Raw genomic sequence first — 27,622 nt, 5'->3', positions numbered from 1 at the left:
ACACTGGTTAGCAGAGCGTCGCCATAAGTGAGATGTCATTGAGTGCTCTTGGCAGTTTGTCCCTTAAATAAATACCAACACAAAAAATATGGGTTCCACAGTATTTATCGGTCACAACACTATTGGATTGACCCATGGCCTTGCTCCAAAAGCGTTGAATAATTGTTCCCCCATATGAGAAATGGAGAAAAAAAAGTCACCAGAATCCAGGGTCAAGCAAGTAAAAAAAGAATTCTCATCAGCCAAACAGCTACAAAGAGCCCACTGCAACGATAAATCTTAGGAAGCAAGACCAGTCAAGTTCTACGGGATGTCGGAACCCCTTTCAATAACTCAACGAGGTATGGTAAGAAACTCAAATTCATGAAACCAGATGGGGTGTCAAGATCCACAATGAATACACACAAGGCGGCGGAAAACGAACGTGAAACCCATCAAGTAGACCGTCACTTTCCGATTAAGAATGAACCCGAACAGAAGTTTGTGAACAGGCAAGTAAAAAAAGAAAATGAATACAACAAAAATTACCACCACATAATCATTCGATGATGTTACAAAACCAATCATTTACACACAACCTCAAATTGTGAACAACATGACAGAAAAGAACAAGAGTCCTGCTTTTTCATGTGTCTGAGAAAATATGACCCCAAAAAACAGGAGAATACAACCACACATGAGGAAAAATGATATATAGCTTTGCAGCCAATCAAAAGGAAGAAAAATTCACTCCTATTCCAAAACCAACTCTGTATACCTTCATGATATGGTAAAAGAAACCAGCATCAACAAATTGTGTATATCTTTACTTGCAAAAATATCACCATCCAGTGAACACAACAATCCACAAAGAAAACCTGCAATATTAGAAAGAAAAGAAATATGTTTCAATCAGTAGCGGCATGTTATTTCATCACCAACATAGATGACAATGACATAAATGATGTGAATGGAAAATGCAAGAGAAAGTTCTCCGAAGATTTGTGGCGACAAAATGTTTTTCATGTTATTAAGCCGAGACATGCAGATAAACAAACGCATGAAATTTAATCGGAATGCTACCATAAGAGAGGTCCAGCAAAAGGAATGTTTTCTTGAAGTTTCATCCAGAAAGATCCTTACTCCATGACCTCGTAAGGAAAATGGCGCTACAGGAACTCAGAGGAAATTATTTCCTGGAGTTGCCTCCGTGAATCAACTTTTAGCTTTAGGAATCAATTTCACAGAAAACTTTTCAGAAAAAAAGTTATTACAAACACAACAATTCATTGGTTTCATAGTTTCTTATTTGGGTTTGCGAAGATATTAGTTTCTGAAAATTATTTTTGGAGTTTTTCTCAAAATTAAATATAAATCTTTTTAACCAAACTAATTTTTCGAAATTCTGATAAACACACAAGTTTTCTGAAGAATGGTTTTTGAAAACCTATCCAAACAGAGTGGAGACTATCGCAAAACATAAAATTTAGAATTCATGTACACATACTAATAGTATGGATGCAGTATACTCAATGCGCAAAACTGCTTAACAATTTGATGTGAGAAACTGACAGAGCCACCACAAGCTGGATTTAAGGGTATCACGCAGAGAATACTTAGGTTTAAAATCCAAAAAAAGAAAAAAAGCAAACATGAAGCTTAACACGGACATCACCTTATTTTTCTTAATCGGCAAGGGCCTTTTTGAATAAAGTAACTGCCACTTTTAAACAAAGATCAATCCTTAGGAGAAAGACCAAGCAACATAAAAGTGAACAAGGTCTGATCACAAAATGACATCGAACCTACAATGTCGTCCAAACGACAATAACTCATCCAAGGGCAGAGTAGGATAGAAGTCCTTTTGCTGGTTAAATGACTACATGAGAACCTTGCTAAACCGGAGACCAAGTTAAACCCCCACTATTTCATCAAGCAAAGAGCTAAAAATAAAAGGAAAGAAGTCATGGCTGTGTCTGTGTGTTTTCTCCCACGATAAAGAAAGAAATGGACATGTGTCTGATTCAATTGCTGGTACACGGGAAATGGTAATGTGCCTGTGTTGGTGCAATTTCTGAAAAAATTCCCAGAGTTAAAGTGGCAAATAGAAAATAGTAGAACTATCTAACAACTTAACCAGTGGGAAGTCACAAAGAGCTGCTGAACTTATCCGGTTTCCAGGAATTTTACAAAAAAAGATTTATGGGAATTAGTGTCGTCTGATTCTTACTTGAGACCATAGTTGTTAAAAACCTACGATACATGATATGTATCCTATGATTGGTTACTTGATTTGAAAATATTCAGGATTAACAATTGTTGATAGAGCTCCTGTATAGGTGGTTTTTGCTTCTTGTTTTGTTTGTTCAAGAGATGCCCCGTAGTCTTTTGTAGCTTCCTTGCTTTTGGTGAAATGAAATTACTTACCAAAAAAAAAGTTCATAGATGCATGAGAAACACAAGGTTGCTCAGCCAAATTAGGGCCAAGAATTAAGTTTAATGAAGCACAACTTTAAACACCTCGAGAAGACGAAGAATGTTGCATCTACTCAACCACCCAGCAGTATTTAACACAATTACCATGATTTAAACATGCCAAACATGAGTCCATGAGCTGACCCTTAATAATGGAAATTACTGCTACAAACAAGATTGGAGCATAACTGCATCAGTTTCTTGATCTCATTATGACAGGAATCTCATATCTACTCTAGAGAAAGCCCAGAATTTGAGACAAAAGGGCAATATATGACAGGTTGTTTTCCCAACTTATCTTTCATGGGAAATAAGATTCATTACGTGGTTTCAGAAGGTTAGAACCTTTAGCACTACATCCCTATAAGCTTGTACTGGTCAAATCTGCTGATTCCCCACTGAGCTCTCCTATTCGTGGCTACCACTTTATCCAGATGTTCAGTTTTAAAAGCTAGAACAACCTAATACCCAAATTATGATCCTAATATTCATCACTAGGTACAATCAACAAATAATCTCAAAACCACTAGGCTAATTCCACACAAATCATGCCATAACCTGGAGTAAAATGCATCATAGTTGCATGAAGCGGAGCAGGCATATGTAGAAGATCAAAAGTTGGGAGTGCCGAAAGGAGTGTGTATATTAGGTATTTATAACATATATACATGAGTGAGAAAAGATGGCCCAATATAGTTTTTATATCAAATTTATGGATTGAACACATACATACGTCAATACGAGATGAGAGTCCTAAATCTCTCGCTTGTTTTCTCTTTTTCTTCTTCACCGGATGAGTTTGCAAAGAGAAGTCCGAATTTCTTCCTTGAGCCCCCATCATATTTAGGAGCACGCTCCCATCTCAATAGGTGCGAGATGGGAGCATCCTCCTTAGTCCATACTCAGGAGCGCATCCACTTTGGAAGCTCCCTGCCACTAAGATCTGCATATATTCTATCTATCTAACAGCATAACTTAACAGGGGTTGCTTCTTGTCGAGATTTGCGTTCAAGTATTCTTTTGAGCACCAAATGGCTTCTAACTTGCTCTCCCCTTGGATGAGAGTTGTCAACACTAGGAAGAGATTCCACTCATTCCAGGTTGATGTCACATAGAATCATCAGAATCTGGATACTGACATGTGCATAGAAAATTGTGTAGAAGTAATTTACGACTATTAATAAACTTAGCATGGTGAAAGATACCTGCATTCTAAACCAATGGCATATGTCCTGTTTAAGCTTCTAATGATGATAGAATTGCAATAGTGTTTTGCTAAGATACGAATTGCAATTACAAAATACAGAGTTCCCATTACACCACTGGCCTTTTAAATGTTATGTTTAGCTAGATACTAGAGCTTGACATCATAATAAATCTTAGAAAACGCGTAGCATCAAATGTTTTTCAGTTCTGTCATCGATATGCTGCACCCCAACCCAACCCCAAGTGTTATAGAGAATTGACTCTTCACAAAGTAAGTAATTCACTAAACCAGAAGAAAAGTTAATGGGCATACCTATCATACTTGGTAACCCGTAACCCCATAGCTGTCTGACTACCAAACCAAGAAACAATCCTGATACTTTCTTTACTGGCATAGAAAAATCTCCAGTTGTGAACAAAGCAATTAAATATGCTCCAACATAGAATGTAGTTTTGGAACTCTCCGACGAAACAATGGTTCAAGCCGGAAAGATGGAACGCCAGTCTGCCACCTTTTCGCATCATACATCTCATTCCATGCCATTACTATTTCATCAATTTTAAATCCAAGACCTACAAAAGGCAAAAGGGGGCAATATTAGCAATTCTGACATACAAATAAAGTTTGTTAAAAAGTTCTCAAAATGATCCAATTCCAATAGATTTTGTTTTACCATCCACTGCAGAGTCATTGGAACAATGGTTCTTTATCATCACAGCTACATCCGTTGGAGATGCTCCAGCAAGTTCAAACTTCTCAACAGCAACCTCCAGACATTCTTCCCAAGTTGGCAATACCAACTTATATTCCACAATTGAACGCTCGTAAAGCAAAGTACCCCATAAGATGTATATTTGAGACTTCATATTTGCAGCCTGCTCCGTAGCTTCATCAGCAGACACATCTTTAAATAGCCCATCCAAACCCATTTTCTGCAAATCAGCTTTGTATTTCTCCGATTTGGAGAGCCCATTAAGACGCTGTTCTTCCATCTCCTCCCACATTTGCATACCTCTCTCCATGCTATCTTCGGCTTTATTATAAAGCTCTAGGATCTCGGACGCAGACCCCGTCTCCAAATCAACCCCGCCTCCAATTGCATAGTACCACAAGAGCTTTGCTTGTTCAAACTGCTGCTGCCCCAGTGCAAGCAGGCCTTCATAAAAGTCTGGTTTGATTTGCACAGCGTCCTGATAGCGCTTTCCTGCCTTAACGTATTCCTTCTTTGCCCATTCAAATGCACTCTTCACTTGTGCTAGTACTGTTTCCCTAGAACCATCTTCTGTCAGAAACACCCGTTTCCTAGCTCTAGACATGTGAACATTTCCCCAGTTGAACAAGGCCAAAGCCGCCATCTCTTGGAACTTCTCCCCTGCGATTTCAAATAGTTCTTGTGCATCTTCACCGGTAACAGTGTCCTCCATCGCTTCCGAATATAGCTTCATCCCAAGCTCATGAAGATCCAAATACGAATCCGAATCAAATCCCACATGATTCTTGAACAGCCGAGCAAACTGGACGATCCAATCATCAATACAGTTTGTTCCCTCCTCTGTTACCCTATATTTCCCGACGTACCCATTTTCATAAACATTTCCTGAACCACTGCTGATTTTTTCCAACTCCTCCTCGTGAAGCGGGTCTTTATCAGGACTAACATCGACAACATAGAACCTGAGAGAACCCTGTTGATCACCAGATGCTTCAGCCAACCTCAGCTCATCAGTTGTGGTGATGGTAACCAAATCACCTTCTCCATCCCTGTACTTGATAAGCACACCCTTCATATTAGGAAACCTATCCTTAACCACATCCCTCACCAGCCGAACATCGCAATTAACTGGCAGCTGAGCCCACCTTATATCCTCCCCAAACACCAATTTCACCGTCCTTGTCACCGCTTTCTCTTCCTTCACGCTCCTCTTCTCCTCCTCCACAACCACCTTCACCTCCTTCACCTCCTCCGCCTTCTTCTCCTCCTCCTCCGCCTTCTTCTCCTCCATTCCCACATCTTTTCCCCTTTCCTCAACACGCTTCCCGCTTTCCGACCTGCCCAATTTACTCCCCTTCTTCTTTTTCACCTTCTCCCTCACGCTCTTCCACGTCGGCTTCACAGGAGGCTCCACATAGGGCAAAACAACCTCCTTATCCTCAACAACACTAACACCGCCCCTCTCCTCAATCCCCTTCCTCACGCTCTCCCCTATCTCCAACGCGGTCAAATTATTTGGCTCGATACTCAGGACATGATTAACATCCCTCATTGCAAAATCAAGCCTGTTCAGACCCTCGTAACACCTGGCCCGCTTCAACAGCGCCTTGCTATACTTAGGGGTCACTTCCAACGCAAGGTTGCACTCGTGGATCGCTCTCGGGTACTCGCCGAGGCCCATCTGCATGTAGCAGGCGGCCATGTTGCTGCGCAGGTAGGCCACGTCGATGTGGCTCCGGGGCAGGAGCTTGAGGGCCTTTTCGTACTTCAACATGGCGCCCTCGTGGTCGCGCTTCTGGAACAGCTTGTTGCCCTCCTCTTTTAGCTCCTGTGACATGTTGACGAACACGGCCGTGTCCTCGTCGAACGCCTTCGAGGTTTTGCCGTGTTTCCCGGCGTTTGCTTCGTTAGGTTTCGGTTCGGTTTGTTTGTTCTTTTTTCCAGTTGGTTTTCCCATCACTAAACTAATAATTAGCCCCCAAAACAAAAAAAAAAAGGAGAAGAGAATATCTTTGATTATGGAACTAATAACAACAGCACTGCTCACAAATTCAATCTATATCAGAGGGAGAGAGAGACTAACCCAAAAAAATTCCTTAAAAAAGCGAATGTAAAAGGAGGAATGGAGACTTTCTGACTCTATAACCTGTGAGAAAAGGCTTTTAAGGAATGAGGAGAAGGTGGGGACAGGAGAAACAGGGGAGCATGAAAAGGACAGAGGAATCGGCTTACGCTCGGGCGGACGAGATTCGATGAGAGAGAGAGAGAGACTCTGTATTGATGGCGGCCAGAGGAACTGGCAGGCAATTATTCCAAGGGGCTTTTATCTCTCTTTCTCTCTCTCTCTCCCCCTCTCTCCCCGTCTGTCTTTAGGGTTTCCTGAGAGAGAGGAGGAGGGGGGGGGGGCGTCAACGGTGCCCAGGTGAAAATGATCCCCACGGCGGTTCCAGGCGCGTGTGGGTAAAAAACGGTTTCTCACGTTTCATGGTCTGAACGAACAGGAATGTTTGTTGGAGTCGAAATATTCTCCATCGTCCCGAGTTATTCTTACAGTCACTTGTAGTACTTTTAATCTAGTACTATTGTCCTCGACACAATTGAAGCCTAATGTCAACCTCCCCTCCAGTTTGGATCATTTGTGAGTTTTTTCCGGATCCACAAAAATGATCGAAATTATTTAATTTTTAGAACTCGCCGGGAATATTGACTTTGTCGAAATTCAAGTTGATCAGATATCGTTTTATGTGATTTCGAAATGCTTTAAACTTTAAATTTGTGTCGAATCGATTTTCAATCATGTGTTGCACACTTCTTTTTAAAACAAAATATTAATGTATTTCGAAATCATATCGATCAATTTAATTTTCGACGTGATCAATGTTCTCATCTCAACGAATTGAACTTTAAAACATGCAGTTTTTTATTATTGCTGTGTAGCCGAGAAGGACTCACAAACCACTCACCACTTGATTAATAAATATATATGGTTGAGTTTCCGCTATATTATTTTGCTGCAAACTAACGATAATAATCAAATTGTTTTCCCTCATCATAAAGAAACTTAGAAAAGATAGAGAAATGATGTACTCTCTCTCTAATTATGGACAAGCTTAAAAGAAATTCTCTCTCTCCAATTATGGACAAGTTTAAAAGATATTCAACCTTGTAAACTTGACAATTTTTCTTAGAATCCAACACTATGATAGAAAATAGGGACAAAATAAGAAAAATAGATCTTCATAAAGGTTCGTCCCAATCTATTCAGCATAATTTCTTCTCATAGTATATTAGTAATAGATTAATACGCCGATTGAATATTGGCCCAAATTATAAAAACTTGTCTTGGAGAAATGTAAAATGTTATTCCATCCATTCCCAAAAGTTTATCCACTAGCCATACAAGAACTGAACTAAAGTTTGATATTTTTTTTTTAGACAAATATATGTTACTTTAAGTTCTCAATTTGCATAGTGGAAAATCTTTTGGGAATGAAGGTTATAATTTTTTGGCCACACAATTTATCATAAAAAATGAGATTTTGTGTATGTATTCTTGGTTAATAGAGCTAGTAAAGTTATGATAATTTTCGAATACTGTGCTATAAGTTTTGTAGAGCTGCCACTGCATCCTTTAAACTGTAACATTTTCCTTTTCCGTCTCAAAAAGATTAATGTAAGCTAGGTTCGACAAATGATTGAAAAACAGACAACTGCAAGGGTGCATTTCCAGAAAAATTGCCGAGTAGATAAATACTTTCTTTTAGAGCCCGGCTTTTAAAATATTTTAAAAAAAATAAAGCGGCTCAAAGCATTTGTATGAGACCCCAGAATGAATCTCACGAAACGTGATGTTTATTTGGTGCACTATACACTAAATGATGTGTCCCTAGTTTCTGTTGTGAAATTTCGTTAATGATATACCCACTGCACGCCCACCGCACACGTGGGGGGCCCACTTCGGACCCCGCACGGATGATCCGAGCTACTCAATATTTTTTTTATAAAAAAACTGAGTGGGCCTAAGCGGAAATCGTCTCAATCCGATATGTGTAGATGCTTGATCCAAACTTTCAAAAATCAGATGATCTGAGCCGTTCACGAATGGAAGATTGAAACGAACACCTAGACATATCGGATTAAGATGATTTCTGCGCAGACTCACTTGATTTTTCTTTTTTAAATTATTGAGTGGCTCGAATTATCCGTGCCGGTCCTGAAATGGACCCCACACCCTTGCGGTGGGTGTATCATTTCTCGTGAAATTTTATATCCGAACACGATCTGCGGGACTTATAAAAAAAAAAAAAAACACCACGATATGCGGGGGGAAAACCAATCCGAGAGGGGGGCTTGAGGCGTGTCGTTCACGCGCCCAAACGAAGCTGTGCCCAGTGCTCATTGGTCCACGCCATAAAGGCTATCTCGAGAAAAACACGTGGGAAAACCATAGTGGGGCCCATGTATCCATTTTGAGGGAGGAATATTCTGTGTTAGAAACCCAAAGCATATGATGATTCCTTCCCTGGACGGTTTGTTTGTGCGTTGGTCGTGAGAAGTTTTTGGGTATCGTGCGGATACCATATACGCGGTGTCTTTAACAATTCGTGTTTTAAACGGTCCAGATTTTGAAAAAAAAAAAGGAGAAAAAGTGGTCGGGTGAGGAGAGTGAGAGGGAATAAATTTGAATTGTTCAAAATACGTTTGAATTACTGAGATCTCCTATTGGTATTGCAATAAGGCCCAATAATTTTTATCGTTGGTCCTGGTCTTTCTTTTCGCCGTACGCTACGCTACGCAACGCGCTTTCCCATCTGACTGGAATGAGAGAACTGCGCTATACACACAGATAAATAGGTAATAGATCTTGTACAGATTTTTGTGCAGAGTCTATTACGGGTCTCACACAAATAATCTAATCCGTTCATTAAATGTAAAACAGTTTTTCAAGGGCTGTTACGAAAAATAAGCTCAATCCGATACCTATAGATACTTGATCCAATCATCAAACTTTTTATTCAATTTTCAGAATAATGAAATGTTAAATGATTGGATCAAGTATTTATAAGTATCAGATTGAGCTAATTTTTCGCAAGGGACACTTGAAAAAATATTTTACATTTAATGAATGACTTGGATTGTTTTTGTGAGACCCGTAGTGAATTCCACATAAAAATCTGTGTGAAATCTATGTACAACAAGTTTGTGTCAACAGACTTATTGCTGGAATAACCCTTTTATTGGTTGTCCGGCTATGTGAGTGCTATCCAGGATATGATTCTCCACGATAATTATAATTAAATAAATAAATGAACGAATACTGTCACACACTCCTCCTTCTTCTTCTTTTCTCGGCAAAACGAAGATTTTATTGGCTCGCAAATGATACATCGAGAGGGAAACTCACTAAACACAAATGCTTACGAGCAAAAGATACAAAGACCATAAAACATGTAAAGAAAAAAGAGGATCATCCAACAGAAAATTGAACAGCACCACCCCTCACAAAAACAGTTATACTTTCATCTTTCTCATTCCGTCAAGATAACCCTTAAAATCCTCCACCGTGTCACACACCCCTTATTGCTAGGGTAAATTATTCAAGTGAGTTTGGATGGTTTGAAATTAGTATTTTTTTTTATACTCTCTTAGTCTCAAAATATTTGTCTTTTCTGTAAAGGAGAACTTAAAAATAATTCATTTTTCCAAAAAAAAAAATCAACAATTTAGTAGATATCAATGAATTCTTTCTATTTATGAAAAAAGTTTGAATTTTTGTTGAAAAACATGTCATTTCTTAAGTTCTTGTTATACAGACCAATAAACATTTTGGGACAAAGAAATTACTCCTATATGATTGCACTATTTTTGTTATTATAACCATATGTTCGAGTTAACTTATGCAAATCTCGACTAATCTTGGGATCACGTCGTCTGCTAGTAGAGGATCCGTTTAATACCAAAACGAAGTTCATGGACTAACTCCAAATAAGTTAATAGCACACGAGAGGTTTCAAACCTAAGATCTTGAGAGAGAGCAAATCCTTGTGTGCTTACACTACAAGATAACAAATCCGATCGAAATTTTTGCATGATCTTCTAACAAATCAATTTATACAAATTGAATAGTTCCAATCATCAAAACAAATTCGCGACATAGCTCGCCGAATGAGTGAAGAAGAGGATAAACAAAAGTGCCACCAAGGAGGCAAGGAGATACTGACTCATACGAGGCAGAGGAACTGGTGTGGCAAAGGTTTGCTCAAGTCGCATCAAAGAACCTACACATTTTGTGGGTTTTCACTTTTCACCAATAAAAAAAATATTTCTGACATAAAAATATCCAAGATTGGACAGGACGAAACTAATTGAAGAAAAACAATGGATGCTAAAACTCAAAGCAACATCTTGTTTTCCACCAGAAACCTGGAATAATAAATATTTAAATTTAAAACTGTTAAAGGAAGCATAAATTATTGGAAATTTTTTATAAATGGTCCCTCTAGTTTGCATGAATTTTCATTTTCGTCCCTCTAGTATCAATTGTGTTACTTTTAGTCCTATAATTTGCATTCTGTCTCAATTTTGTCCCTCTCACTTACGGCTTTAATGAAACAAACGGAATTGGAGGATAAAATTGTCATTTCTCCTCACAGAGGGACTAAATTGAGATTTCATGCAAACTAGAGGGACTATTTCTATAATTTTGTTTTTTACTTTTGTTTTTATACATAAATTTAAAATACATCATATATAATATATTTTTCATCTCATTTTATATTGAATAATAAAAAATATGTTGAAATTTTGTAAAGTTTTTATTATATACATCACAAAAAATATGAGAAAATTCGAAAAACAACCCTTATGTTAATTGTCTTGGTCTTGTATTTTTTTTTTCAATTGAATTTTCACTATCGTTATTTTTTTTGGTCACATGATTAAAAAGAAAAAGTTGTTCAGTAGTATTTAGAAATCTTGTAATTGTGTTTAATTAAGCAATATAACACTATTAAATATTAAGAGATCAAATACATTAAAATATGGGTATAAGTGTATTTATTTTGGGACTTACTCATAAGATCACTCATATAACAAATAAATACAGATTTTAAACATTTTTTTTATTGGGTGAAACAATAAGAAGATTATAAGAACATGATACAAAGACATTAGCTAAGGGGTTGATTTGTGCATTTTCTAATATTTTTGTAATGTGTAATGAAATATAAAATTTTCAATATAGTTTGATTACCCAATAAAAAATAATTCAGTTATCAAATACATTACTTATGGTCTTTTTATTTTATTTACAAAAAATGAAAGTAAAATGTAAAATTTTAAAAATAATCCCTCTGGTTTGCATAAAATTTCAATTTGGTCCCTCTGTGAGAGAAAATGACAAATTTTCCTTTCAATTCCGTTTGTTTCATGGACGGCGTCAAGGAGAAGGACGAAATTGAGATGGAATGAAAACTATAGGGTTAAAATTGATACAATTAATAGTAGAGGGACGAAAATAAGAACTCGTGCAAACTAGAGGGACCATTTTTAAAAATTTCCCTAAATTATTTTGTTTCTTTTTTTGTTTGGTAGGTAGGCAATGAACAAAGGAAAGAAAAGAAATAACCAACCAAAATAAAAGAAAGCAAAGACTAAGCAAAGACTGAAAGCACTTTCATAATCCACAACCGGTAATGGAAGCTCGGAGTAAAGAGCGATTATTTAGTGCTCCTTCCAGGGGCCTTCTTTACCACGCATTTGTTTGAAAGCCACGAGAATAATTTTTCGTAATACTGAACTACCAAAATGGCTTATCTCAAAACAAATGAATGACATCCTAGATTGATAAACGCCATATTCACCCAATTTGAATTTTTATTTAAACAAGCAGCAATTGCCACCACCTGTGAGTCCATTTCCAAAATTAAAATGGTCCCAGTCTTCAATCAGGAGTTCATGAAATCATACAGTCCCATGAATGGCAGAAGCAAGGGCAATGTCTCTAAAGCCACCCGGAGTAAAAATTCAACAGTAATACTCAAAATAGGTCTATGCTACTATTTCCTCTTAATAGTAACCATGTATGCAAGGACTGGAAAAAGAAACTCATTGATGCCGTTTCATGGTTCCATTACAAGCAGGAAAACGGACGGCGACTGGATGATATGTTGTCGACTGACGGCACCTCCCCCCACTTTCCTGTCGATTCCAGAGGCTCGATGACCACGACTCCACTGTCTTTTAACGCTAAGGCAAACTGGTTTGGCTCTTGTGGGTGAGCAGCAATTGCGACCGGATATGCCTTGGAGCTGCAAAGTTTATATATTAGATACCTTGTAACTAAGCTTTGGAAGGAAAAATGGCATCGTATGTTGTAAGTTAAAACATATCGATTGTTACTATAAGGCCCTGGAATTGTGATTTTTACAACAGGGAAGAATATCGACACGGATACAAAAATAGCAACTCATTGAGCAGTTCAAACTAGTCAACCTTGAAGTTGTGTGAACTTCAGGGCAGCCAATTTATGCAACTAAAAACCAAGATTAGGTCTGCAGACCATGCAACCACCAATTTGTGCAAATAATGGCTAAGTCTAGGTCTCTAGACCGTCACCAAGTTAACTAGACCTCCTCCATTACTAGAGACTTACATGGACTCCAAAACCGCTGTTGGGTCTCATCCCATACCTGAATTGCGGATTCATCTAATTCTTATTTCAAGAAAACACGGGGACATGGAAAAGGATTCATCTTGCTTAGTTGTGTTTTTCTTACTATTTATTTGGGCAAAATGGTGTTTAGGTGTCAGAGCATCTCACAAATAACATAACAGTTTTATGCACATTGATATGGTGACCTTGAATAGCAAATGTGCTTGCTAGGCGAATGTCCAACTAAACCTGTTACCCTCGTGGTACTTTACACATTAAGAAGATCTACCTTAACATAGATAGAGACTAAGCATGGCGTACTTTTTCTACAGAAATAAACAAAGAGATTTAGGGTTGAAAATACATACTATAAGGCACAGGAGTTATACATCCAAGTAATCAAATAACATGTTTCTCTCCTTCCTTCCCTCCTTTCTTGTTGGGGAAAGGGGTGGGGAAGTGACAATTCTGTTGTGGATTCATTTAGATTGACAGGAACAGTCACAACATTCAACAATAGATAGGGCTGAATTTTGTTATACTTGAGTTCTTGCATAATCTGTATCTTCAAATGTTGAGTCAACTTAGGGCTTTGAGTTAATTCTTTTAGTACCTGAGTTCAGATGGAATGTAAGCAGTAGGATTGATCTCACATCGTAGATGGAAATTTGAAGCCTCAAAAATCAACACAGTTCCATCCACAAAGCTGGCATAGATTAATTGGCTATCACAGGAAAACGTTGCATGGCAGATTTGCGCGCGGAAGGGTCCATTGACCCACTGAAAGGGTGAAAGATAAAACATTTAAAAATCATTATGCAGACTTGCATAATTTTTTTTTTTGCTTATGAGAGAAAGAGAGAGAAGCAACCTGCTTTACACGATTTAGTTCTGTAGTTTCATAAATTGCCAAGTGAGTCACATGAACAGTAAGGAAGTGTTCCTGATTCTGGTGGAATTGGACATGGGTATGAAAATTTTCTGATGGCGACCTCCCAGCATATAACTGCAACATTTTGCTTTTCTTTTTGTCCCACTCTTGGGTATTCCACACAACCACCTGGTAATATTAAAGGTAACCAAGTAAATAAAATCAGAACTCGCCAAATTACCAGGATGTCCTAAGAAGGCGTGTTTTTTTGTAATTGGAATGCTACATAGTACAAACTGTCTTTTCATACAGGATACAGCATTTATTAGTCTTGCCATAAAAAAATATTGCGTTTCATCCCTTCTGCTGATTTTGACCTAGCGGCTAGCACGTTTTTTTTTTTTTTAATCAAGACCCAGCAAGTTTACGCCCAAGAGGGACAGATGATATACCAAGTTGTAGAATGTTAGTTTTAACTCCTACAAGCGGAAACTTTGCCAGTTTTCCTTTTTTAAAGTTAAGAGAATCTTGTAAAGAAGCACCAAGGGACTTTTAACCATGCAATGATACTAAAAAAATAAAGAATCTTTAATCATAATGCATGAGATCTTAAACGATCCTGCTTGGTCATGGCAACCACCACAATGACAGAGCATGAAAAGCACTACTCTCTTTCCATTGTAATTGGAATATTTCAGGTTGTTTTCTTTTCCATTGTAATTATAGCATTCTCAAACATATGCAATTTCACTAGTTATCTTCACTGCAAAGTTTTACTATTGGACAAAATGAGCCCGAATTAAATCAAGATTTTCTTCTCCTTATTTGTGAATCAAGTAAAATATATCGAGGTAGGGGGAAAAAAGTGAAAAAGGAAAGGAACATATTCACCTGAGCATCTGCTCCAGAGGACACAAGTATGTTTAATGTGGTAGAGAAGGCAAGGCCAGTAACTCTTTTCGAATGACCATTCAGCTTACTTATAACCTGCATAGACAAAAAAGTGACCTACTTGCCTGAGTTTCTCAGATGATGTCATTTACATTATGTAGTACAAAGGAAACAAATACGATACCTGGTCAGTGCGAGCGTTATAAATCAGGATCGCAGAATCATCCATGCCAATTGCAATAATATTGTTATCATGGGGGTAAAAAGCAATACATGTTGCCGCTACTGGTGGAGGCACGAAGCCTCTTATTTTCTGCAATTTTCAAACTGAATTAGGCATTACAAGTTTGATCCTTGCTTTGTATAAAAATAGACCTAAAGAATAAGCAGAAGTTTTGGGAATGATGTTGAATTCAGGGTAGGGGGAAGAAGAAGAGATGGTCCATCTACTATTTGTTTTTGGAACCTTATGATGAATCCAACAATTTTATGAATGGAAACGGGTCAGATTAATGTCCATAATTAATCAACTAGTTGTACATAGTTCAATGTTAGTGGAATGCCAGGCAAAGTATTTCTTGTGAGGCTACCTTAAATGTCATCATGTTGAAGAGAGAAATCATTCCCGTTGATGCTGACAGAACATAAGAGTCATTCTTGGACAAAGCAAAACAAGGCCTAGATTCCTCGAAGGCTACACTGGTAAGGTCGTTGGTCATTAGTAGTCCACTTTTTGGTTGCCATAATTGAGGGTGAACCTTTGTGGTTGCCTGCATCAATGAATGCCTCGCATAACAAGAGTATCAACAAATAAACGGCCTTTGATTTACGGCCTTTAATAAATCAAATTTGTTAACTTGAGGGTTGAAAGTAGAACATCTCGTTTGCTACCTTGCCACTCAAACTAGTTTCATTTCTTGACCATTTCCAGAGAAGATGGATGCCATTTGAGGCTAATGCCAAAATGGCATTACCTGCATTGGTGTATATCAACCTTGATATCTGCTTTTATCACAAAAGAAGCCAAGGGGAAACAAAATTTAGTCATCTATAGCAATTTCAGCCTGAAATCCTAAAAGTTTGACCAGACCTCAATCCCTCACATCTTAATGCATCTTCAAGAGTATATTCAAAGGAAAATTACATGACTGAATCAGAACATTATACCCAATGACATGGCTACGCCATGTGAAAAATAATTGTATTTTGGGTATAAAATAATACTGATCAACCTGGTATGGCTTATGTCTAACAAACTTCAATATGTAAGGGTACGAAGACATTATGAGAACTTGTGATTGGTATTGTAGACGCTCAAAAGTACACAATTTTAGTCTGCTAAGACTATAGTGAAATTTTCAAATAAAAAATAAAAGTACTTACATTTATGATTTTTCGTAGCTCTTTAGAGAACTAATTGGAATATTTAATTCATGCAAAGAAATTTCAAAAACTATGCAAGGAAGTAATTAATTGTTTTACTAAAAAATTGTACGGCATATGTCTCCATTATTGTGAACAAGTGCAAGAAAGATTAGACAGGACTTAAAACTGGCTATCGGACTCATAGCTATATGCACTCATATTTCTTTTGTTGACTATGAGAGTCAGAGTATGAAGTGGAGATTGAAGTTTAATAGATATACAGGAGAAATATCCGGATGCAAAGCTTTTTGGATTGTCTACTGTGGGTATAATTTTTTACAGCATAATCTAGGGCAGTAATCACTAATCAGTAAGAAAGCACTTCAATCAATACGAGATATACCAAAGGCAAAAAAACAATAAAAAAAATGACACCAAACTGTGGAATTGCAAGATTGCAGTGGGATAAACATGCCAACAATTGATGTAAATAATTATTATTAATGAATCTGGACATAAAGAGCTAAAAGAGAAGTCATACCTCATTAGTTTCCACTTCAGAATGGAGCCTCAAGGATCGACTTTGTGAAGGTTCATTAATTTGTGTTTTCCAAACCTCTAATATAGCATTGGATTGTGCAAGTGATTCAGGTTTCATCTCCTTTGAGTTAGCTGAATCGCCTATCTAGGGAGAAATAAATTACTATATTTAGCGTCAGATTCAGGGTGGACATTATTCACACAATGGTCTGGTTTGAATATACAAAGTATCATAAAAAAAGGATGTGTGATTCTTGCTGAAACCTTCCCAGGGGTACCCGTTCCAGAGTTACTTTCTTCAGTAGCTCTATCGCTAACATCAGTTGAAATTGGATAGATTATAAGCTGCATGAACAACAAATGTTAGGCATCAAATGTTTCCTATTTTAAGGAACAAGTGAAGAAATAATATGCTCACCTTTTGTAAAGTTTCTGGGAGAACCATAAGCCGATTAGCAGATGAATTTTCAGAAGTTTGCAGCAACTCATGGGCAAAAGGGTTTGCCAAGATTTTGATTTTATTGTGATTGGCAGTAACAGCCACTAATGTGCCTCTCTTGTTGATGCGAACAAGTGGACTTGCCTAAAAAATAGAAGAGTGAATTAGAATGCCGAAAATCCATGCTTGCTTGCCTAAAGGAGCATTGGCCTTGTTTTGGCAGGTAAGCCACCAAGCCATTTTGGCTCGATTGGACCGAAATATCCCTGCCTTTTAAACACTAGATTGCTTTGGTTTGTGGGGTTTTGGGGTAATTTCGCAGGTTTAAGGTGCACTATTCATGCACTGTTTTGTTATTTCAAATTACTTTAATGGATTTTCGGACTTTCAATGTTTTTTGTTTGTGTCTTATTTTCCTCTTTTGTTCTTGGCTATTTTGTCCTTTGTGCGGGGGGTTTGTCGTAAAATCAGATCATGCCCTGTGCAGATCTCCTGACAATTCATGTGCGTTTTCCCCCAACTGTACAAAGAATCAAATCCTAAACTCTCTCTCTATATCTAATGCCGAATAAAATCGATCGCAATCTCTCTCATTCTCTCTTCAGAATCAGAATAAGAATCAGAATCCTATGAAAATCTCCCTCCCTCTCCAAAGATTTTATGTGATCTTTGGATTAGATTTTGCGAGGCGTGTGTGTGTGTGTGTGTGTGTGTGTTTGAGGGGGGAGGGAGGAATCAGAATTAGAATCCTTCGAACATCGCCCTTTCTCTCTCCAAATCTTGGGCTTCCGTTTGCGATCTCAGCATTGCCAAGGGGAGAGAGGGATTTAGCATACAAATGCTAGATTTCAGCAGGTACACGTTAGGAATTTTGGATACAAATACCAGATTTTGCATACAAAATATGGGGGATGGTAAATAATCCTACTAGAGAGGGTGTATTGACAAACCTTTTCGAGTATTTTGAATTTCGAACCTGCTATCTTGGATTTGTTCTTTGTATGTGCAAGAGAGATAGACGGCCGGCGTTTGCGAGTTGTTCTTCGTGCGCGCAGAGAGAGGAGGATAGATCAGGCCATGGCTGGATGGCTGTGTAGAGTTGAGAGAGAGAGATTTTAGAGTTTCAAGTTTCAACCTGGAGTGGTAGTGAGGTCGCTGGGAAGACTGAAGAGGAGTATCATATTGGAGATTTTAGGGTCTCCTGATGTTAGGTATATATAGAAAAGATCCAACGGCTAGGATTAAAAGTATAATCCCTTTAATATTATCTGTTCGGTTGGTTTGGAGAAGTTTTTTTTTCTTTTCGAATATCTTTTCAATATAGTCAATATCATTTACTCTTCAATTAGTTCAGATTACAAAGCCAAAATCAAACATAGTCAAAACTAGGTAGCATAGCCAACTTGATTTAAGCATAAACAACTCACAACACAAATAAATGAAAATCAAGAAGAAGAAAAAATAGATACTAATGGCTGGGATACTGAACTAACTGGCATAATGCATCCTAAGTCCTTTGAGCTCCCGAGCTTATCTTCGCCCTCTTAAAACAAATAGGTAGCAACAATAGGGTTGATGATTACATGGGCAAGACCTCCTAGAGTGAGATACTGAACTAAATGGCAGGATGGTTCGAGCTCCCGGGCATACCTTCATCCCCATTGTAAAAAAAATAAACAGCAACAATAGGATTGATGATTAGATGGGCAAGACCTCTGAGAGAATAACCAATCAGCATATTTCTCTAATGCACCCAAAAATCACCAAGATTAGAAGCCATATGAGTCAAGCAATGAGTCTTCTACCAAATCCAAACTCAAACTCTAGATAGTATGTCCATGGACTGAAGGGATAGATATACGGACCAAAGAATGGTCACTGTGATAAATACCGCTTGAGAGAAATTAAATATAGAAGAACTAGGATGTCCATTGACAATTCCTTGGTGATCAGAGAGGGATATTAAATTAGAATCCTTCGAACACCGCCCTTTCTCTCTCCAAATCTTGGGCTTCCATTTACGATCTTAGCATTGCCAAGGGGAGAGAGGGATTTAGCATACAAATGCCAGATTTCAGCAGGTACACGTTAGGAATTTTGGATACAAATACCAGATTTTGCATACAAAATATGGGGGGATGGTAAATAATCCTACTGAAGAGGGTGTATTGACAAACCTTTTCGAGTATTTTGAATTTCGAACCTGCTATCTTGGATTTGTTCTTTGTACATGCAATAGAGATAGACGGCCAGAGTTTGCGAGTTGTTCTTCGTGCGCACAGAGAGAGAGGAGGATAGATCAGGCCATGGCTGGATGGCTGTGTAGAGTTGAGAGAGAGAGATTTTAGAGTTTCAAGTTTCAACCTAGAGTGGTAGTGAGGTCGCTGGGAAGACTGAAGAGGAGTATCATATTGGAGATTTTAGGGTCTCCTGATGTTAGGTATATATAGGAAAGATCCAACGGCTAGGATTAGAAGTACAATCCCTTTAATATTATCGGTTCGGTTGGTTTGGAGAAATTTTTTTCTTTCCGAATATCTTTCCAATATAGCCAATATCATTTACATGGCCAAAACCAAACATAGTCAAAACTAGGCAACATAGCCAACTTGATTTAAGCATAAACAACTCACAACAGAAATAATCAAAGAAGAATGAAAAAACAGATACTAAAGGCTGGGGTACTGAACTAACTTGCAGAATGCATCCAAAGTCCTTTGAGCTCCCAAGCTTATCTTCACCCTCTTTAACACAAATAGGCAACAATAATAGGGATGATGATTATATGGGCAAAACCTCCTAAAGTGAGATACTGAACTAACTGGCAAGATGCATCCCAAGTTCGAGCTCCCGGGCATATCTTCATCCCCATTGTAAAACAAATAGGTAGCAAAAATAGGATTGATGATTACATGCGCAAGACCTCCGAGAGAATAACCAATCAGCAAATTTCCCTAATGCACCCCAAAAATCACCAAGATCAGAAGCCATATGAGTCAAAGCAATGAGTCTTCTACCAAATCCAGACTCAAACTCTAGAGAATATGTCCATGGACCAGAGGGATAGATATACGGACCAAAGAATGGTCACTGCGATAAATACCGCTCGAGAGAAATTAAATATAGATAAACTGGGATGTCCATTGACAATTCCTTGGTGATCAGAGAGTAGTTTCACAGGGTAAACGATTTTTGATTTTCTTGCATGCAGCGACAAGTCTAACCCCAAAACTTAAGGCAAAAGACACCATGGAGATGGCGATAATTCCAATTCCAGTGGAGGTATAAATGAGTCGTGGTTGCCTTAGACCACGATTTTGCTTCTAGTACTTAGCCCGACCAATATGTTGTATTTTCACCCAAAACACTTGTTACCCTTTAGCTCGTTCCTAGAGCTTTAACTCCTATGAATGCAGCTCTTCCAAGGCTGTAAGTGTCTTATTCACCTCTAATGTGGGTTGGTAATGGAGGTGAAGAGGGTGTGGTCTAAAGTAGAGAAGATTTAGGTAGGTTCGTTAGAGATTTATTGCAAAACGGAGGTGGAAATGACTTGGTTAGGTTTGGATAAGACTCCATGCGACCATAAGGAGGTGTTAGTTGTTCACGAAGAGACTTAAAATCAAGTGCGCCACCCACTGAAAAGATAGTGGGTGGAGAGAGTAAGGGCTAGAGTAGAGAAGATTTAGGTAGGTTTGGTAGAGATTTCGTGCGAACAGGTGAACGTGAAGGAGCAGAGGATGCTGGTGGAGAGGATGCGTATGGAGTCTGAAATGACTTGGGTCAGGTTGGATAAGACTCGGTGTGACCAGAAAGATGGTCGTTCATCTGGAAACTTAGAACTTGCAACAATTCAAAAGTATTTTAACCAATTACACACTACTTCAATGCTAAAACAATCAGTTTCTCACAACAAACATCAAGGTCCATTCAGTTCTATTTTTTTATTAACAAATTTATGATTAGTGAATAACTTCATTAGATGATTGATTGAGCTTTTTCTAATTAAGCATTCTGGATTATGATTGTTTAGTGAATCGTAAATGAAAAAGAGAAAAGAGGGACATAATCAGAGCACATGAAGTTGGAGACCCTGATTGATTCATTGCCTATGGTCTCCTCTCTTTCTCTGATGAATACATATAAATGGGTTTATACTTATATTTTGCATCTCTTGTTTTTCTGATTATTTGGGATTGTTTTGTCTTGTGGTAGATTTTGTCTTGTGGTAGATTAAGAAGATTGCTGTTTGTCCTTTTTACCCGATTGGTTCTGTTTGTGTCCTATGAATGTGTCTCTGTTTAGTTGTGATGTTGAAGGACTTTTTGGGTAAACCCATTGTATTGCACATGGCATACTCTATAATCAATTGAAGGGCACTGATTACTTCACATGCTCCTACTTCGGCTAGAGAGAGAGGAATCAGAATCCGAATCATATCAGAATCATCTGAAAATCTTGCATTCAATCAGAATTGATTCATCATTAATTGCCATAGATTCTGCCGCCATTCTTGGCAACTTCTGAACTTAATATTTGGTTAATTACCACTCTTGTATAAGCAAGTTGAATTGTTACTACTGATATGGGTTTCAGATGAGAGGCTAAGTACAAGGACTTCACCAAAATGGGCTATTATGTGAGAAAACATAGTTGAATGGATATATATATCTTATATTCTGTAATCGTAATATATTATGAATCAACTACTCATGTTCGTCTTGTTAAAAGTTTGTTCGAGATTGGTTTATTGTATCAATCTTGAATTATTTTTTTTAAAACTCATCAAGTTTTTAAATCAAGTTTAAACAAGCTAATATTCGGCTTATTCAGTTATGATGTTTACAAAAATTCAAGCTACTCGAGATAGATTTATAATTGGCTCAATGAGCAACACAAAGAGCAATGAGCACAAAATAATGTGCGAGCACGTCGTGCCTTTCCCAAGTATCCTAAACAAGTAATCCCTCAAGAATGGTGAATTTAAAATGATCAATGAAACATGAAATTCACGACTAAGCGTGTGATTTTCCCCCCCAACCAAAAGAACTGATTGAGATCCTTCGATTGGTAGAATGTTTGTTGAAATATATTTTCAAATACATTGTTGTTGAAAAGGTAGGATGATGAGATGGCTAAACAAACTGGGTCAGTGGAGTATTACGACTTCATCTAAGAATACCACATGAAAAGTTGAAAATGAAACTTCACAATCAAAAAAGCCATGAACAATTAACAAAAACATACAGGTAAGTCTCCATCTGCATCAATAGTTGTAAGAAGCTCAGTGTTGTCTATGTCCCATACTTTAATTAAATGGTCATCGCCCGCAACCAAAAACCGATTATTGCTTGAATCAAATTGCACAACATCTGAGGAACATTTCCCAAGTCCTTTGTAGCTCCTCTTGACATAGCCTTCACTTTCCTCCCATTCAAGAATGAATGATTCTCCATCCTTTGTGGTTCCAGAAGAGAAAAGCCTAAACGTCGCTCAATTCAATGAATAAATGGAACATTTCAGTGCATACAACCCCATAAAAACAATCTCATGGGTCCAGTAAATCACCTTTTGCCATCAGCACTATATGCCATTCTAGTGCGGCAGTGACCAGGAGCATCATAGGTGACCCTTGATCCCAAATTGTCATATAACCATGCTTTTATCTCACCATTCACTGACATTGACAGTATGAACTGAAGCATGAAAGCATACAGGTATCAGCAAACGACGACAAATGCAAAACATTTACCAGACTAAATGTAGAAAGAGAAAGCCGCAGACATTATCAAGTGAAGTTCTTACATGTAATCTCTCTTTTACACGAGGACAAACAGAACAAACAGGAGCCGCATGACCTTCAAAAGTATATTGCTTGGCACCAGTAGTCACATCCCAGACCTTAAGCGATAGTAAACGTACTTTAAACTTGTTCTTTGTTCTGGAAATACGACTTTACTATCGAATAAAGATGTTATTATCTCAACATGTGACCAACCTGAATTAATTTGTCATTACCACAAGTTATGAGGAAAGGAAGGTCATTTTGTTTAGAGAATGCAAGATCATTTACACCCCCAACATGAGCATCAATCTAGACAGGAAAATAGGAATTAGAGGCAAATATAGAACTCTACCAATTAGCAAAAGAGATAATCTGGAACTATCAGAAATGTACCTCCAAGTGTTTCTGGACATTACTGCCCCCATGATAAGAATATATTTGGACCACGTGTTTTGAAAATGCGACTCCTGTTCACTCGAAAGGAAATGGAAAGCCTGAGTTTAAATTAACTAGAAGTTAAAATAAGAAGTTTGAAAACCATTGGCATTACCATATCTCCAAACTTACCAAACAACGAACCATCAGTGCTCCAGCATATACGATTAACCAATACATGCGGATCTTCGACCAGAGCATCCTGATCATAATTGGATTCATGAACATATCGCACCATTCAATTGGCATTAATGTGAGCTGTTGCGGGTTAGGGTATATACCAAGAATGTCTTTGAAACATTTTTTATCTTCCAAACACAAAAGCTTCTTGAAAGTAATTTCTCCCCAGAAGAAACATCCCATAGTCCTACGTCCCCAGCACTTGTACCAGCTGAAACTCATTAACAGTGCTTATGGTTAATGCCAGCTTCAAATACACCGGTCAAATGCAGAATACCAACTATCCTACACAATATTGAACAAAAAAACTATCATATGTAATAAGTAAATAGAAGTCAACCTAAAAGAATATTCTGTTCAACAGGGTGAAAATCCATGCTTGTTGTAGAAGAGGCTTCACTCAAAACCTGTTGAACAGCCTTGGGTAGATCTTCATCTCTGTTGATTAGATCTGAGAATACTGTGGTTGATACCAGCTGCTCAAGTGCAATGACATATGGAAAACAGGAGATTATCTTAGCAATGGAATCACCATATTAGACTACACATGAATTACAAAAGTCTGGAAAAGTATTGTGCTCTATTCATATAAGAGTCAATCATGTTACCCCATCCACAGTGCCAGACGGCATTGTATCAGACGTACAACTAGAATCCTTGGCATCTGTCACTTTTGCAACATCCAAACATTGCAGTCATGATTACGAAAATTAGTAAAATAACCAAGTCAGTCAAAGCCCATGAGAATCACTATACCATAATTGAAACCACTCCCTGGGGCTGTTGGAGCACCAAGATTGACAGCAGGCCCATCAGAAACTACAGATTGAGTCGCAGTAGAAGTCTCCTTGCAAGAGGAAGGTGATACTGATGCTGCCGTTGCTTGGAAAGGCTTGATCCAAAAAATTAGCATTGTAAGAAAATAGCACAGTAGAAAAGTAGATCTCACAGAAAACCCCTAAGCCAGCCTTTTTGAGAAGCCGACCATTTGAAAAGAAAGGTAAACTACAAAGTTCAGTTATCATCTAACCAGCAGATTATTCTCAACTGATTGGCTTTGCGGATGATCTGCTAGTGGACATTGATGATCCACAAATAGAGTTTTTATGTCGGGATCTGGCTGAGAATATGTGCAATGAAGGTGCTGCCAATTTAAACTTCACATTATAAACTAAAATTAGTTCATTCTCGATGGTAAAAAGCAAAGTAGACAACTGATGTAATGGTTTAACATAGTCAAAATTTCAACTTCAACAGAAAGCATCAACCATGAGACAAAACAACTAGTAAAAAAAGGAGAATGCACATATACCTTTGGTTAATGAGACGCCTTAACCTTGATTGATCCATGTGAGGAAACTTCAGTTTGTCTTGGAAAAGGGGGTCACCCTCGATAATACTTCTTAGTTCATTCATCATCCGTTTTCTAGCGGAGAATGTATCTCCATACAAGGAGAAGGAGGCATGTTTTCTGCTAAATCGAAAAGAAAAATAAAGTTCCACATGGAAGCATATCACTTTATACTATGATTGCAATACAATATTAGCACAATATCCCATACCTGAAATCATCTAAAGTAAGAAGCTGGTGCATTTCCTTGTACAGGTCGTCATTTGATATTGCGAAAGCTTTCAAATCATTGAGAAGGATATCTAGAGCCCTCGTGCGATCATGCCTACAATTTAAGGCACAAGCCTCAAAATATAAACAAGTTTTGTGAGGATTGTTTTATAGATTTTTCGAGCTCATTGATAGCTTACCCATCAAGAGCCTCAAGGAACTTTTGCTTCCTCATTTCGAAATAGATCTTGATAGAGTACTCGTCATCTCCAAGTCTGGTAAAACCCAAAAGATAATTCTCGGCTTCATCCCAGTTGCCATCAAGCACCAGCTCCTCAAAATGCTCCATGTCAAAGAAAACACCCGTTTCATGCTCAAGCCTATGTCAGTAGTATAACAACCACAATTACAAAATAAGACTGCACTGTAGATCCCGAATTTTGGGGAGAGAGGGAATCAAAACATACATGTGAGCAGTCCTATTGAGGTCTTCCTCATGACAGAACTGTAGGAGCAGTAAGATAAGCTCTTTGCTGAGAGACATTACCACAATAATCCTTTCTTGCCTCCCAACCCTTCAAGTAGTAAGCAAAAAAATTAGGATCAACAAACGCTTGTCGTCGTTTTTTTTAATCGGCAAAATGAAACTTATTAACCAGGAACACGTAGTGAAACGAGTAAAAAGGATGATGGCAAAAGCATCAAAGCAAGAACGGTCTACCCAAACAGGAGGGAACAAATCACCAAGCAAATCCTTTGCAAAGCCAACAACCAAAGTTGACAAAATGCCAACCCAAAAACAAAAGACATAGCCCCAGGATACACCTAGAGAGGTACACCAGAACACCAAAAAGAGGTACACCTGAATCATCTTCACTCAGCATATATCTCAGTCCCAATACACTTAATACCTAAGCCGTGAATATGAATAAGCCCAAAACCCGGTCTTCCATAACTATGACTCCTCCAATCACATCAGTAAAAACAACTCACCATATTACCAAGATCACGAGCCAGTAAAATCTTAAATTCACATCGCAGCAAACTTATTCAGTCATAACTCTTTGGAACAACAAATGTATGTTTATTAAACTCCTCATACCGTCACATGCAGATATAATGCCGGAATACATAAATAGTCAAAAATAATAATAATCCTGAGTTTGGAGTTTGATCAAGCTACCCTCGCGGTCCATAAAAAAGAAAAACAGGACAAGTAATAGCATGAGATCATTCAAAATGAGGAAAAAGTAATAACACGAGAGTTAAGGAAATGGAATGGCCATTCAATTAAATTGGTGAATGATGATTCCATCTGTAATGCACAATCTGTCATTTTGTAGCCAAATAACGTCAGAATGAGCATTCCAAAAGAATCACCTTTCCTTTCCCTCATCTTTGCAATCAACCAAAAACTGCCTTGGATGTAGGTAAAGCATCTATTTTACGGAATTGAACCAAAAATATATAGCTCCCAAAATATACAATCAACAAAGACGACGTCCCCCAACGTTATGGAAACAAATGGATAATTGGAGAGAAATGGTTTAAAAAGGTAAAAGCGAACTGAAACCTTTGACTGATTAGGGACGGCTCTACTATGTTCTCAGGGGGTTCAATTTCAAAAAATATACTAAAATATTGTATTTTTTTCATATAATTTATTTCTTTTTTAATATTGTCGAACACTAAATTTTGTCAAAGATTAGGTCCCCCAATGATTGGGGACTAGATGGGTTCTGATATTGTTGTTGTAATATTGTCGACACTGAATCAATCAATCATACATAGTCAAAGTACATGAAGATTCACTCAAGTTTGTGAGTAAGTAGGTAATATAGTTCAACAAATCAAAATAACCACTGAACTAAAATCCTGGGGCCACCGTGTGATTACTATGAACCATATCAACATAGCCGGACACTTTCGTTTGCTAAATTCGCAAGATAGTGATGACACGAGGGGAAATCATCAACATAGCAAAGTTGATAAAACTTCACCTGACAAATCAATGCATTTAGGGATTTCTAATCAAGGGTTAGATGCTTAAAGCAACAACTAATCATTTCATACGATTGAATTTTCAGAGACGCGTATGAGAACTCCACATTTTATACGTCATCATCTGCACAAAGAGAATACACAAAAGTTAAGTAGGGATTGTTCTGTTCGAGGAAAGTCTTGATCGATAACGATAGCAGAAAAGAAAAAAAATGCAGATTTTCATGAACTTTCCTTTTTCTACTTTCCCTTGTTAAATTCAATTTACCTTTACTTTCTTCGATGGAACTCGAGCAGAAAGTGATGAAAAGTGACGGTAAAGGATGTTCAGGAATCAGATACAAAGAAACGATTGAGGAGCAAAGATACCCGGTTCGGTTTGAATTTTGAGGAGATTTTCAAGAGTAATAAAGTGAAGAGATATATATAGAAAAAAATTTATTGACAACGGTGCACAGAACAAGCCGATGATTACGGAGGAAAGGGACTCTCCCTCTACTCTGTCTCTCTCTCTCTCTCTCTCTTTCTCAA

At 37.8% G+C, this 27,622-nt stretch overlaps 2 protein-coding genes across 10 annotated transcripts; both read right to left on the bottom strand.

Annotated features, from left to right (window-relative positions):
* Positions 1–496: 496 nt before the first annotated feature.
* LOC131317747 (protein PHOX1-like) lies at positions 497–6,886 on the bottom strand. Of its 2 annotated transcripts, XR_009197402.1 has the most exons (3): positions 4,335–6,886; positions 3,974–4,233; positions 497–857 (listed from the first exon to the last, which is right to left on the bottom strand). XR_009197402.1 is itself a non-coding variant. In XM_058347343.1 (2 exons), exons 1-2 carry the CDS (start codon positions 6,328–6,330, stop codon positions 4,085–4,087), a joined length of 2,145 nt encoding a protein of 714 aa, XP_058203326.1. In that variant the 5' UTR covers positions 6,331–6,886; the 3' UTR covers positions 3,924–4,084. The 2 variants fall into 2 exon arrangements, 1 of the variants encoding a protein (XP_058203326.1); XM_058347343.1 differs by lacking the exon at positions 497–857 and having other exon boundaries at positions 3,924–4,233.
* A 5,344-nt stretch (positions 6,887–12,230) lies between these two features.
* On the bottom strand, positions 12,231–27,622 carry LOC131317745 (protein TPR3-like). Of its 8 annotated transcripts, XM_058347336.1 has the most exons (27): positions 27,360–27,622; positions 27,164–27,215; positions 25,558–25,665; positions 25,291–25,470; positions 25,092–25,205; positions 24,842–25,000; positions 24,560–24,686; positions 24,286–24,421; positions 24,138–24,199; positions 23,870–24,005; positions 23,631–23,740; positions 23,482–23,551; positions 23,308–23,381; positions 23,128–23,223; positions 22,935–23,030; positions 22,698–22,825; positions 22,377–22,611; positions 17,112–17,276; positions 16,958–17,038; positions 16,695–16,838; positions 15,680–15,790; positions 15,379–15,558; positions 14,973–15,101; positions 14,789–14,884; positions 13,898–14,086; positions 13,640–13,806; positions 12,231–12,682 (listed from the first exon to the last, which is right to left on the bottom strand). In XM_058347336.1, the coding sequence occupies exons 3-27, from the start codon at positions 25,632–25,634 to the stop codon at positions 12,505–12,507; spliced, it is 3,240 nt and encodes a 1,079-aa protein (XP_058203319.1). In that variant the 5' UTR covers positions 25,635–25,665; positions 27,164–27,215; positions 27,360–27,622; the 3' UTR covers positions 12,231–12,504. The 8 variants fall into 8 exon arrangements, with proteins under 8 accessions (XP_058203319.1, XP_058203318.1, XP_058203320.1 ...); XM_058347335.1 differs by lacking the exon at positions 27,164–27,215 and having other exon boundaries at positions 27,360–27,597; XM_058347337.1 differs by lacking the exon at positions 27,164–27,215 and having other exon boundaries at positions 24,138–24,193; positions 27,360–27,597.

Source organism: Rhododendron vialii, chromosome 2a, assembly GCF_030253575.1.
Source record: "Rhododendron vialii isolate Sample 1 chromosome 2a, ASM3025357v1".
NCBI classification, from domain to species: Eukaryota; Viridiplantae; Streptophyta; class Magnoliopsida; order Ericales; family Ericaceae; genus Rhododendron; species Rhododendron vialii.
The sequence above is the reverse complement of the archived record's forward strand: the minus strand, read 5'-3'. Positions and strand labels throughout refer to the sequence as shown.